The 14,277-nt window shown below is 43.5% G+C and overlaps 1 protein-coding gene across 1 annotated transcript in view; it reads left to right on the forward strand.

Annotated features, from left to right (window-relative positions):
- Positions 1-1,165: 1,165 nt before the first annotated feature.
- Positions 1,166-14,277, forward strand: part of LOC129700779 (fibroblast growth factor receptor-like 1) — a 36,207-nt gene continuing 23,095 nt past the window's right edge. The window contains exons 1-2 of the mRNA XM_055641513.1: positions 1,166-1,172; positions 3,953-4,306. Coding sequence (XP_055497488.1) covers positions 1,166-1,172; positions 3,953-4,306 — 361 coding nt within the window. The remainder of the gene's footprint in view (positions 1,173-3,952; positions 4,307-14,277) is intronic.

A 14,277-nucleotide genomic window follows, 5' to 3' on the forward strand; every position in this document is an offset into this window, starting at 1 on the left:
TCTATTCCAGCCATGATTTATACCTCTATAAGATGACCTCTCATCCTTGCCTACGCTCCAGTGGAAATAGACCACTACTCAACCCTCTCCCCTGTAGCTCCCACCCTCCTATCCTGGTAATATCCTCATAACATATTTTCTGAACCCTTTCAAGCTTGACGATATCTTTCCTATAACGTGGTGCCCTGAACTGAACACAATTTTCTATATTCATCATTCAAAATTCTTAAGGGGTCGGACAGGCTAGATGCAGGAAGATTGTTCCCGATGCTGGGGAAGTCCAGAACAAGGGTCACAGTTTAAGGATAAGGGGGACAATCTTTTTAGACCGAGATGAGAAAAACCATTTTTCACACAGAGAGTGTGGTGAATTCTGGAATTCTCTGGAATTCCTCTGCTGCCACAGAGGGTAGTTGAGGCCAGTTCATTGGCTATATTTAAGAGGGAGTTAGATGTTAGCCCTTGTGGCTAAAGGAATCAGGGGGTATGGAGAAAGGGCAGGTACGGGATACTGAGTTGGATGATCAGCCATGATCATATTGAATGGCGGTGCAGGCTCGCAGGGCCAAATGGCCTACTCCTGCACCTATTTTCTATGTTTCTATTTTTCTAATATTCGATGTGCTAAAGAGGAAACGCAAAAGGACCCTAAGTATCAACAAGATACCTGGAGCCTCAGGTCGCGGTTTCTGTCTTGTATATTTTTGTAATATGATTATTCATCAAATGGCCAGCATTTATTTTCCAACTGTAAGCAAAGTAAAATGTTGACAATATTGAGCAGGTCAGGCAGCATCTGTGCAGAGACAAACAGAGTTAATGGTTGTATCCCTTTCAGTCACATACAGTACCTTTACATGGGGGAGCTTATGCATTTTCACACAGCAACGGAGAAGGAACATAGGGAACATCCTATAAAGAAGTCTTGTGCTAATTTCTGAATGGAGAAATTGAGAGATCTGTGTGTGTGTGTATGTGTGTGTGTGTGCGCACGCGTGCATGCATATACCCTGCCCACACGCACGTACGCATATGATGTCTTTAAGCCCTTGAGCATGCATTAGACAAGGTTTGTTCATAATCTTTTCCAAGATTAGATTGGCTGCTGACATTATTCACCAAAGTAGGAAATTGTTCCTTTAGCCTGGTAATACATGAAGCCATAATGGCTGGTACTTATTGCTGTCAAATAATTATCAGCACAAATGCTGCTCACAGTAGCAGAGCTGTATACCTCTAGTGAACTACTTGCCACTGCCTTGTGTCTGCTCAGAACTGTCTGTTATTGATAGAATCCTTTAGACAATAGTGATTAAGAGCGTTAATGATGAGGCCGATGTAAACTTTACACTGCAGTTACCTCACTGCAGCTGGGAATAACAATAGTTTATTCATGATAATCCTGCAGAGCAGACCCATGTTGGGTTTATTCTGCCCCATTCGTCACCAGGGAGAAATTTATTTTGTGTGCATGACTCCTGCCAGAAGCTCAGAATGATGTGCAGACAGCTAAAGTCAAAGAGAACCTTCCATACAGTAGCTGTAAGACTCTTGCCTTGTGTCCATTCCTTTGGCTACACTTTGGCACAAAGCCCAACAATCCAACAAAATTAGTTAATAAAACAAACAGCAGTAATGCTTAAGCCGTTTTCCTTAGAGGAAGCTTTCAGAAGGTTTAATTTTCTGTAGTATTGAATTAGTTAATGACTGCAGTCATAGAGTCATAATGTTATAGTCATACAGTGTGGAAACAGACCCTTCAGCCCAATTTTCCCACACCGGCCTACATGTCCCATCTACACTAGTCACACCTGCCTGTGTTTGGCCCATATCTCTCTAAACCCGTCCTATCCATGTACCTGTCTGAAGAAAGGTTTCGGCCCGAAACGTTGCCTATCTCCTTCGCTCCATAGATGCTGCTGCACCCGCTGAGTTTCACCAGCATTTTTGTCTACCTGGCTAACTGTTTTTTAAACATTGGGATAGTCCCTGCCTCAACTCCCTCCTCCGGCAGTTCGTTATATACACCCACCACCCTTTGTGTGAAAACATTACCCCTCAAGTTAAATCTTCCCCCCCCCCACCCACCCCCCACCTCATCTTAAACCTATGTCCTCTGGTACTCAATTCCCCTACTCTGGGCAGGAGACTCTGTGCAGTCTTCTGAATGCTTCTATAACTGTAGCCATTTGCTTCAATTTTGTGCATTCAAACTTAGTACAAAAGAAATATACTTTATATTACCAGAGAGATTAAACACGAACCCACTTCTCCCGCCCCCACCCTCACCCACTGTGGTCCCAGCCCGATCCCTCTAATCCTGACCACTTCCTTCCACATAAACAATAGCCAACAATATACTTTTAATCATGTCAAACCATTGACCTTCAACAAGTCTTTACTCAAATACGTCCGATAGCAGCTAACAACCCATAAAATTAGGGATATTTTTACCAAATCATATGCCACAGAGATAATACCCACTGAGCTAGTTTAGTTTGGTTAGTTTATTGTCACGTGTACCGAGGTACAGCGAAAAGCATTTGTTGCGTGCTATCCAGTCAGTGGAAAGACAATGCATGATTACAATCGAGCCGTCCACAGTGGACAGATACGAGAGGTAGGCAACTAATTGATGCGCTAATCAATGATCGATTAAATGTGGAAAATATTATGGCATTAATAAGGTAAAGAAATAAAAGAGAATTTAATTGCACTGATGCCTTTACCCTCCAATGGCATTGAGTGGCTGAGTCAACCTAGACTCGTTCAGTTGATTTATTCGTGTACTTGGCTCGACCATTGCCAGGCCATTTCAGAAGGTGTTTACAATCACAATCACAATAATACTTTTTTAGCCAAGAATTACAATAGACAATAGACAATAGGTGCTGGAGTAGGCCATTCGGCCCTTCGAGCCAGCACCGCCATTCAATGTGATCGTGGCTGATCATCCCCAATCAGTACCCCGTTCCTGCCTTCTCCCCATATCCCCTATCTTTAAGAGCCCTATCTAGCTCTCTCTTGAAAGCATCCAGAGAACCGGCCTCCACCGCCCTCTGAGGCAGAGAATTCCACAGACTCACAACCCTCTGTGTGAAAAAGTGTTTCTTCATCCCCGTTCTAAATTGCTTACTCCTTATTCTTAGACTGTGGACCCTGGTTCTGGACTCCTCCAACATCGGGAACATGATTCTTGTCTCTAGCGTGTCTGAGCCCTTAATAATCTTATATGTTTCAATAATATTTCCTCTCATCCTTCTAAATTCCAGAGTATACAAGCCCAGCCGCTCTATTGTCTCAGCATATAACAGTCCCGCCATCCCAGGAATTAACCTTGTGAACCTACGCTGCACTCCCTCAATAGCAAGAATGTCCATCCTCAAATTTGGAGACCAAAACTGCACACAATACTCCAGGTGTGGCCTCACTAGGACCCTGTACAGCTGCAGATGGACCTCTTTGCTCCTATACTCAACTCTTGTTATGAAGGCCAACATGCCATCCGCTACTTTAATTGACTGATGAGCAAGGACCCCCAGATCCCGTTGTACTTCCCCTCTTACCAACTTGACACCATTTAGATAGTAACATACTATGCAACATACGAGGAATTTAATTTGCCAGGTCAGTCATACAAATAAAAAGCAATGGACCACACAAAATACATTTTAACATAAACATCCACCACAGTGACTCCTCCACATTCCTCACTGTGAGGGAAGGCATTACTTTGCATCAGAAGTGACATACTGGCTGGGTTAGGATAGTAAATTTCCTTTGCTGAAGGACATGAATGGACTAAACCAAGCTAAACTAAACTAAACTAAGCTATAAATTAAACTAAACAAAATTTAGCTGTGGGTGTGATGAGGTGTAACTTGCCTTTGCATGTTGCAGTTTGTGCAGCCATTTGACACTAACGACCTGCCACTTCTCTTGTTGTTTGCAGAGACCACCAGGTCCAAACCCATCCTGACTGGAACCCACCCCGTAAACACCACGGTCGATTACGGAGGGACCACCTCCTTCCAGTGCAAGGTCCGCAGTGACGTCAAGCCTGTGATCCAGTGGCTAAAGAGAGTGGAGTATGGAAGCGAGAACAAGTACAACTCCACCATCGACGTTGGTGGGCAGAAGTTTGTCGTGTTGCCGACCGGCGAGGTGTGGTCCCGGCCCGATGGCTCTTACTTAAACAAACTGATGATCTCCAGAGCAAAGGAGGAGGATGCAGGGATGTACATCTGCTTGGGTGCTAACACCATGGGTTACAGCTTCAGGAGTGCCTTCCTTACTGTGTTGCCAGGTAGGCAGGTTCCTTTCCTCCACACTCATACTCTGGAAGTAAAGATACTGCTTTATTTGGTGGGATTTCAGCCATTGGGTGGCGGAGTTTCTGAAGTTCTCAAACACACAGTTGGAAAATTGAAAATGAACACAACGCATCCCGATGAATGGCATGAGTAAATATTTCACTTCTGTAAAGTGGCAATCAGTGCTAACTCAAATACAACTTATTGTTGTAAAAATGCGATTAGCTGGCATCTAGGCCTAGATGGAGTGGATATGGAAAGGACGTTAACAATAGTGGGAGAGTTAACAACCATATTGCACAGCTTTAGGATAAATGGAAGTACCTTTTAGAAGAATGAGGAATTTCTTTAGTCAGAGTGTGGTGAATTTGTGGAATTCGTTGCCACAGACAGCAGTGGAGGCCAAGTCATTTGGTATTTTTAGAGTGGAGATTGATAGGGTCTTGATTAGTAATGGTGTCAACAGGTAGACAAAATTGCTGTAGAAACTCAGTGGGTGCGGCAGCATCTATGGAGCGAAGGAAATAGGCAACGTTTCGGGCCAAAACCCTTCTTCAGACTGCACAGATGCTGCCGCACCCGCTGAGTTTCTCCAGCAATTTTGTCTACCTTCGATTCTCCAGCATCTGCAGTTCCTTCTTGAACATTGTGTCAACAGGTATAGGCAGATGGCAGGAAATGGGGTTGAGAGGGAAAAATAGATCATCCATGATTGAATGGCGGAACAGACTGGATGAGCCAAATGGCCTAATTCTGCTCCTAAAAGGCTGTCCCACTGTATGAGGTAATTCAAGAGCTCTCCCGAGTTTAAAAAAATTAAACTCGTGGTAAGCACGTGGAATGTACGTAGCGGGTACGTCGGAGCTCGGGACGTCTCTTAGTGTCTCGTAACACTAACGGCAGGTACTCGGGAAACGTGGTAAGCTAGTGAAGACTCGTGAAGATTTTTCAACATGTTGAAAAATGTCCATGAGAGCCCAGAGTACCTACTAGCGACTATTACCGTAATTCTGCGAGTTTGAATCAGAGGAAACTCGGGAGAATTCTTGAATTAGCTCGTACAGTGGGACAGCGTCTTAAGTCTTATGATCTTGTGAATTCTAATTCTGTTGTAAAGATGTAATTAGTTAATAACCTCAATATTGGTGAGGTGATGCGTTTAGTTGGTGATTCCAATCTTGGTTGTAAAGTTATCATTAAGGTGTCAACTCCAACATCGTTTTAAAGGCATCTTTAGTTGGTTACTCCAATTCAATTGTAAACATGTCACTAGTTGCTGACTCAATTACTAATATGAAGATGCTATTCTTACGTGGCTTGATACTTGGATGCAAGGATTGGGTTATTTTCTGGCTGGTGAGCCCAGAACTGTGGGTCACAGTTTCAAAATAAAGGATTGGCCAGAGAACAGAGACAAGTTCACAAGTTACAAGTTAACACGTTTTAGGAATAAAATTAGGCCATTTGGCCCATCGAGTCTACTCTGCCATGCAATCATGGCTGATCTCCGCCTCCTAATCCCATTTTCCTGCCTTCTCCCCATAACCCTTGGTACCCATTCTAATCAAGAATTATCTATCTCTGCCTTAAAAATATCCACTGACCTGGCCTCCTCAGCCCTCTGTGGCAATGAGTTCCACAGATTAGGGACTAAAGAGGTTCCTCCTCACCTCCTTTCAGAGTGCCCTTTAATTCTGAGGCTTTGACCTCTAGTCCGAGACTCTCCCACCAGTGGAAACATCCTCTCCACATCAACTCAATCTGTGCCTTTCATTATTCTGCAAGTTTCAATGACGAGTTGAGATTTCTTCATCCAGGGGTGGTGAATCTTTGGAATTCTCTATCCTGTGGAGCGTCAGTGTCTTAGTAGATTGCATTAACAAGTATATTCGGGGCGGCACAGTGGTGTAACTATAGAGTTGCTGCCTTACAGCGCCAGAGACCCTGGTTTGATCCCAATTACAGGAGGATTTCTGCACAGTTTGCATGTCCTCCCTGTGACCGCGTGGGTTTTCCCTGGGTGCTGCAGTTTCCTCCCACACTCCAAAGACTTACAGGCTTTGTAGGTTAATTGTCTTTGGAAAAAAATGAGACTTGCCCCTAGTGTGTAAGATATTGCTAGTGTCCGGGGTGATCGCTGGTAGTTGCGGACCTGGTGGAATGAACGGCCTGTTTTCATGCTGTATCTCTAAACAAAATTAATAGACTTATAGATATTGAGGAAATCAAGTGATTAGGCTTAATGGGGAAAGATGGCTCTGAGGTTAAAAGATCAGCCACGATCTTATTAAACATTGAAATGTGTGCAAGGTGTCAAATTGGCCATTCCTGCTCCTGATTAGTTTAGTTTAGTTTAGTTTAGAGATACAGCATGGAATTAGGTCCTTTGGCCCACCAAGTCCATGCCAACCAGAATTCCCCATAAACTGCACTAACCTCCGAATTTGCCTTCCTTACTACTGATTCGACTTGCAAATTAACTTTTTGGGAGTACTGCACTATTTTTCAACCAAAGCCGAAGTAACCGACATATCTGTAGGTTTTTTGGAATGTGTGAGGTAACTGGAGCACCCAGGGAAAACCCCACATGGTCACGGGGAGAACATACAAACTCCCTACAGACAGATCCTGTAGTCAGGATCTCCAGCGCTGTAAGGCAGTAAGTCTACCGCTGCGCCACCGTGCCGCCGTTCTAATGTTTTGACTTCTCCCAGGTGGCTCCGGTGAGCGATGGGGGAAGATTAACATCAGCATGACCTCACTTGGATTAATACAGCATAGTGTTAATCACATGCTAACTACATCTACACAGGAAAGGAGAAGTCAGAACTGGCTGCCAAGTGGTAGCCTTAGGATTTTGCTTCAGATCAGTCAAAGGCAGAGAAGGTCACCAAATCATGCATTTTCCGCTTGGCCAGAGCTGACACTCAGTGCAAACAAACATTAGTAGAGCTTTGGAAATTAGTGTTGGACTTGGGATTTCTGTTTGGCCTATTTAAAAAAAAAGGTTTTTCTTTTCTGTGGGTGCTTGTTTAAAGGCCAACTCGTATTTCAGGTGCAAATAAGTTCATAAGTTCTAGGAGAAGAATTAGGCCATTCAGCTCATCATAGAAACATAGAAACAATTCGGCCCTTCGAGCCTGCACCGCCATTCGATATGATCATGGCTGATCATCAAACTCAGTATCCCATACCTGCCTTCTCTCCATACCCCCTGATCCCTTTAGCCACAAGGGCCACATCAAATTACCTCTTAAATATAGCCAATGAACTGTGGCCTCAACTACCTTCTGTGGCAGAGAATTCCACAGATTCACCACTCTGTGTAAAAAATGATTTTCTCATCTCGGTCCTAAAAGACTTCCCTCTTATCCTTAAACTGTGACCCCCTAGTTCTGGACTTCCCCAACATCGGGAATAATCTTCATGCATCTAGCATGTCCAACCCCTTAAGAATTTTGTAAGTTTCTATAAGATCCCTCCCTCAATCTTCTTAATTCCAGCGAGTACAAGCCAAGTCTATCCATTCTTTCTTCATATGAAAGTCCTGCCATCCCAGTAATCAGTCTGGTGAACCTTCTCTGTACTCCCTCTATGGCAAGAATGTCTTTCCTCAGATTAGGAGACCAAAACTGTACCCAAGTCATATCCCGCTGAGTTACTGCAACACAATGTGTCTATCCATTCACACTATCTCTATGTTATCACACTCTCTACACACTGGGGGCAATTTACAGAAGCCAATTAACCTACAAACCAGCACATCTTTGGGATGCGGGAGGAAACCGGAACACCTGGAGGAAACCCACAAGGGCGCAGGGGGGGCCATACATGCTGACACAGTACCCAAGGTCAGGATCGAACCCGGGTCTCTGGCGCTGTGAGGCAGCAGCTCTAGCAGCTCGCCACAAACCAGTGGGATCATTATGTTCTTTGAACAGAGTGGTGAGAAAGCCTAGATTTGCAGGTGACGGCTAAGTCAGCAGCCAGGCACTTATCACCGCGTAGACCTGATTTCATCTACCGCAGTTGACGTGGTGGTAGTTCCCTGCTTCCACAGTTCCCCTGTCTCCAGAATTCCTCTGCCTCTACAATAGGGCACCAAGTGCTGGAGTAAAGCAACGGGTCAGGCAGCATCTCTGGAGAACAATGATGTGAACATTGTCTCTACAATTCTGTTGCCTCTGTTGTCCCCCTCTCTCCACGGTCCCCCAGCCTCTACAGTTCCCTGCCTCTACAGTTCCCCAGCCTCTACAGTTCCCCAGCCTCTACAGTTCCCCAGCCTCTACAGTTCCCCAGCCTCTACAAAAGGATACAAAGTGCTGGGGTAACTCAGTGGGCCAGGCAGCACTGCTGAAGAACATGGAAAGGTGATGTTTCAGTTTGAGACCCCTCTTAAGTTCCCCAGCTTCTACAGTTCCCTACCTCTGCAGTTCCCCTGGCCTCCACAGATCAGGCATAACATAATTCCAGACTGCGTAGTTCATTTCAACTATTAACGGGTGGGACAAAAAGTAGAATCAGGAACTGGAGAGGCAGGTTTACAAAAAAAGACACAAAGTGCTGGAGTAACTCAGCCAGTCAGGCATCATAGAAACATAGAAACATAGAAATTAGGTGCAGGAGTAGGCCATTCGGCCCTTCGAGCCTGCACCGCCATTCAATATGATCATGGCTGATCATCCAACTCAGTATCCCATACCTGCCTTCTCTCCATACCCCCTGATCCCCTTAGCCACAAGGGCCACATCTAACTCCCTCTTAAATATAGCCAATGAACTGGCCTCAACTACCCTCTGTGGCAGAGAGTTCCAGAGATTCACCACTCTCTGTGTGAAAAAAGTTCTTCTCATCTCGGTTTTTGTGATTTCCCCCTTATCCTTAAGCTGTGACCCCTTGTCCTGGACTTCCCTAACATCGGGAACAATCTTCCTGCATCTAGCCTGTCCAACCCCTTAAGAATTTTGTAAGTTTCTATAAGATCCCCTCTCAATCTTCTAAATTCTAGAGAGTATAAACCAAGTCTATCCAGTCTTTCTTCATAAGACAGTCCTGACATCCCAGGAATCAGTCTGGTGACCCGTCTCTGCACTCCCTCTATGGCAATAATGTCCTTTCTGGACACTCTGGAGAGCATCGATAGGTGGCATTTTGGATCGGGACCTTTCGTCAAACTTTATGGATAGGTGACGTTTCGGGTTGGGACCCTTCAGAGTCCATGGATGGGCGATGTTTCAGGGCGGGACCCTTCTTCAGACTCTTTTGCAGTGGGGACAAACTGGGTGTAGTTCGTCATAAAACTAATGGCAAATTTTGTGTAATTTGGCATCAACTAGAACTTAAGTAAACTGATCCAATGAGGAAAGCAGGGAAAGTAATTTCTCTACATCGGTGTAGGAAGAAACTGCAGATGCTGGTTTACCGAAGATAGACACAAAATGCTGGAGTAACTCAACGATCAGTCAGCATCTCTGGAGAAAAGATATAGATGTAATTTCAGGTTGGCACCTTTCTTCAGACTCAAGAAGACTCGAAGATTGCAGAAGGGTCCAACCCGAAACATCACCTATTCCTTTTCTCCAGAGATGTTGCCTGACCCGCTGAGTTACTCCAGCATTAAGTGTCTGTCTTCTCTCTATCTGTGCATCCTTTTTGACACGAGGGCACGTTGGGCTAATTTTGACTTTACATGTTATCATGAAGCAGGCAATATTAACTCAAACACCCATCTCGCCCTTGCTTTTCATTTCCAATGACAATATTGTTGTGGCAGGCTGAAGAAAGCTTTAAACTGACAACGTTTTACCTGATAGACAAAAATGCCGGAGAAACTCAGTGGGTGCAGCAGCATCTATGGAGCGAAGGAGAAAGGCAACGTTTCGAGCCGAAACCAGGGGTTTCAGCCCAAAACGTTGCCTATCTCCTTCGCTCCATAGATGCTGCTGCACCCGCTGAGTTTCTCCAGCATTTTTGTCCACCTTCGATTTTCCAGCATCTGCAGTTCCTTCTTAAAAAGTTTTACCTGGCTTGAGAAAGCAAACGTCTGACTGCACACACTATGCGAATGGAAAAATAATCACTTTTTCCACTCACTTCAAGAACAGGAAGATTCACTCGTGAGTTACAAGTCGGTCACGTTGAATAAATAGATCTGCACTCGTTTGTTAACAGAGATTTAGAGTATTGTCAAAGGTGATTTGTCAGTGCAGTTCACTTAAATTGGACGGTCTGCTTTGATGTTTGAAGTCGCTGATGCAAGTATTTCTGCCATGAATAAATTAAACTGAAATAAATTAAATGAATCAGAATGAAAGGATTAAATGTGCAGGTTTGTACCAAGCTGATTTTTAACTGGAAAATTATACAAACAACATTGAATCAGTACTTTTCAATGCAGAGAGTTGAAACATGATTAATGGTGTTGATTAAATGTGAAGCTGACAATTCAGGGCATAATTCATGTTTGTGCATGTTGTATTCAACAGAATTAATCAAAGCTGAATGCTTATAGTGGAAGAAATCCAGGGACAAATAATTGCTGCTGGATTTACTGTTCGTAGCAGTAATCAATATTGAGGCACAATCATGCACAACACTTGCAAATTAGTTCAATTTCTGGGCTGTTTTACAAGTCAAATTGTGTGAGGTTGATGCTGGAACTCAGCAAAAAGCAAAACAGCACAACTATAACCTTTTAAAATGAGGTGCTAAACCTTTTGGAACCAATAATATTATACTTCTTGGCAGAGAGCAGAATGAATATCACATTCAAAATTATTAGATCCAACCCTTCTGTTTTCTTTCGTAGATGTGGAATGAATTTAGTTTTAGTTTAGAGATACAGCGCCAAATAAGGCCCTTCGGCCCACCGAGTCGGCGCCAACCAGCATTCCCTGTACACTAGCACATTCCTTCACACTACACACCAGGGCCGATTTCTACCGAAGCCAAGTTAACCTACAAACCTGTACATCTTTGTAGTGTGGGAGGAAACCCTTCAGCATGATAGTCCACGCTGACCAGCGATCCCCTTGCATTAACACTATCCTACACACAAGGGACGATTTCTACCGAAGCCAAGTTAACCTACAATCCTGTTCATCTTTGTAGTGTGGAAGGAAACCCTTCAACCTCCTAAGACTTCTTGATTAGAATGGGGGCCAAGGGTTATGGGGAGAAGGCAGGAAAATAGTAAGATTAAACGAGAACTTACCAGTTTGAAGTTTGATCTGTATTTTATGAGGAGTTACGATGAGGGATTACGTGAAGAAGCCCGCCCCAGGACGCATTGCGGCATAACTTCAAAGCAGCGGTGTGGAATCACAGACAGACACGTATTTGAAGTAACATAGTAAAGAATAAAGAGACATCAATTATCAGTTTGATCCATGTAATGAGGGTGGGAGCGGAGGGCACGTAATCCCTCATCGTAACTCCTCATAAAATACAGATCAAACTTCAAACTGGTAAGTTCTCGTTTAATCTTACTATTTTACTTCGGAGTCACGTGAGTGACTTCGTGAAGATTTCAAAGCTCTGTGATTTCAAACCGTTGTAACAGCTTTATATCACTCGCTGCCGAAGCCTTTGAGGGAGGAAGCGTGTTATCATAATCAACCAATGATTCTGTTTATAGGAAAAACCCAATGGTATTTTTACAATAACACTGAAGAATTTTAAATGCTCCCCTTGGCTAATTTGAATATTTGCAGATTGGAATCTTCCTGCAAATAAAACAGGTTTTGTCAACAGTTTATAATTTATTTCTCTCTGAACGTTTTACCCCCACTATTCTGCTGTAGCCAGGATGTGGTTTACAGGCACGTCCATTCTTTTGCCGTTGACGTGGAAGCTTCTCCTGTGGGATGACAACTTTATACATGTTAGTTTTATTCCCAGGAGCTTTAACCTGCTTGAGCCATTTCAAAAAAGGCTTGTTACCCGACCACAAGGTGTTTTGTGACCAACCCACAAGGCTTTTCATCTCCCTCGCATAATTAGGTTGTGTCTATATAAGGTAATAGGGTCTTGGCACATACCGTGTTTTTCTGGCGGGTAGCCCGGTTTTATGACTGGATAAGGTGTTCCTGGTCTGGTTTGACCATTCCCTGAACAAATGATTGAGATCTGGTCTGAAGCTGTGAGCATGGTGTCCAGTTGAAGTAGGAGTAGTGACTGGACACTCTGTGCTGCTCCATGTGCCTTTAACATATGTTTTTAGTGCATAGAAGGTTCAGGTTTAGGGCTCTGGCTGGTGGGATCCCCTGAAGTGTGGTTTAACGACTGGCATCCCATTTATAGGTGTACCTAGTCTAGGGGTTTAGAGTTTTAATACCCTTCAAATTCCCTCCAGCCAGTGACCCCATGGCCTGTTGTCCTGTAGCTGTTTTGAAAAAAGAACAGGCAGGGTAATTCTAGCTGTGTTGATGGCACTGTAGCCGAATCCTTCATCATGATGAAGGTTCTCCAGGAATTCCAGTTCGTAGTACCTGTATCGGATGAGTAGGTTTTCCCCTTTATCCTTGCAGTACTTCTCTTGATGCTGGACAATTGTTGTAGTCCAGTGGATGTTCAAAAGGATGCTGACATGGTGTTGATTATTCAGTATAACAATCCCAGTCCCAGAGGCTTGCGCAGAATCTGCAGCTTAGGAGCTTATTTCTCATGGCACAGGTTGATTTGTGCCCGACTCCGATATTAATAATTCTGGGTACTGGAAAACACCATCCAAGTTTCAACAGCCATGTCATGGCGTGAAGTGAAACAAGGGCTGCGTAAGTCCGTCAGGTACTATCAAATACCTGAAGCTGAATCCTTTTTTACTGTGCGTTGTTCTCGATTGGTGAGGCAGAAGGGAAAAATACATAGAATTAATTTCACCAATGCAGCGTGAACGCATTTGTCTATCAATATTATAAATACATTCTTGAATGACAACATGACCTATAGGTCAGAAAAGTTAATATATATAGCTGACGATCTTTCTGCTGGAACTATCTGTCCCAGAGAATTTTTTTTTTTTTTTTTTTTTTTTTTTTTTTTTTTTTTTTTTTAATTTAATGAGGATTCCACTGGCCCAGGGTCTGGTTTCCCCCCGCGACATACATAGGACATCCCCGAACACCTGGTGATATAGCGTTAATGCAAATAATCAATATCAGTTTCACATTCCATTTTAATTGTCATTGTCAGTGTACAGTACAGCGACAATGAAATGCATTAATATCTGTTGCATCATATAGCTTAATAGTTTTGTTAACTTTATATGAAACCATCTAATTGATGTAGTCCTTAATATTATGTGACCTGGTGTCTGTCACTGTATTTTTCTTACCACCCAGGTAAGTTGTTGATAGTCAAATACATCTATGGATATACCATTGCCAAATTGGTTTGACCAACTTCTCATATGATACCGACTTTATGCTGCCATATGGTTAATATAGGCCACCTCCATAGTGTAGTCTATTTATACCCATACATGCAAGTGCTTTAAACTCATAAATTCACCCGAACATTTTTTAGATAATTAATGCCCAGTATAAGTGGTAACCCCACCACTGTCTTTCTGATATTACTTCAGTGGGTAACTTCATGAGATGCTCAATGACAACCTATATGTTGTTTTTGATACTAACATCTGAATGATGTAGACAGAAAATGGTACCATTTTTTCCCAATTACTCTGTTATTTGTCGAGTAGTTGGTAGATTGACCATTACTTTGTGCTTGTTTGTGCCAATTCAACTATGTTGTCTCTTGGCATCCTTCTAGTTACGTGGACTGAATTAATATGAAAGCCAAGATAGTCCAAGAAAGCGCTCTATATGCTGGTAGGAACCAGACCCACCTACCTCCATGGTTATTGGCGGTTTTGTGTTTTCTGTTTTCTGAGTGCTTTTGTTCTGAGGATGTGCTGGCGACGTTGGGGGGGGGGGGGGGCATTTTCCAGGGGGTCCGCGGC

Source organism: Leucoraja erinacea, chromosome 1 (genome assembly GCF_028641065.1).
Source record: "Leucoraja erinacea ecotype New England chromosome 1, Leri_hhj_1, whole genome shotgun sequence".
In the NCBI taxonomy this organism is placed as follows: Eukaryota; Metazoa; Chordata; class Chondrichthyes; order Rajiformes; family Rajidae; genus Leucoraja; species Leucoraja erinaceus.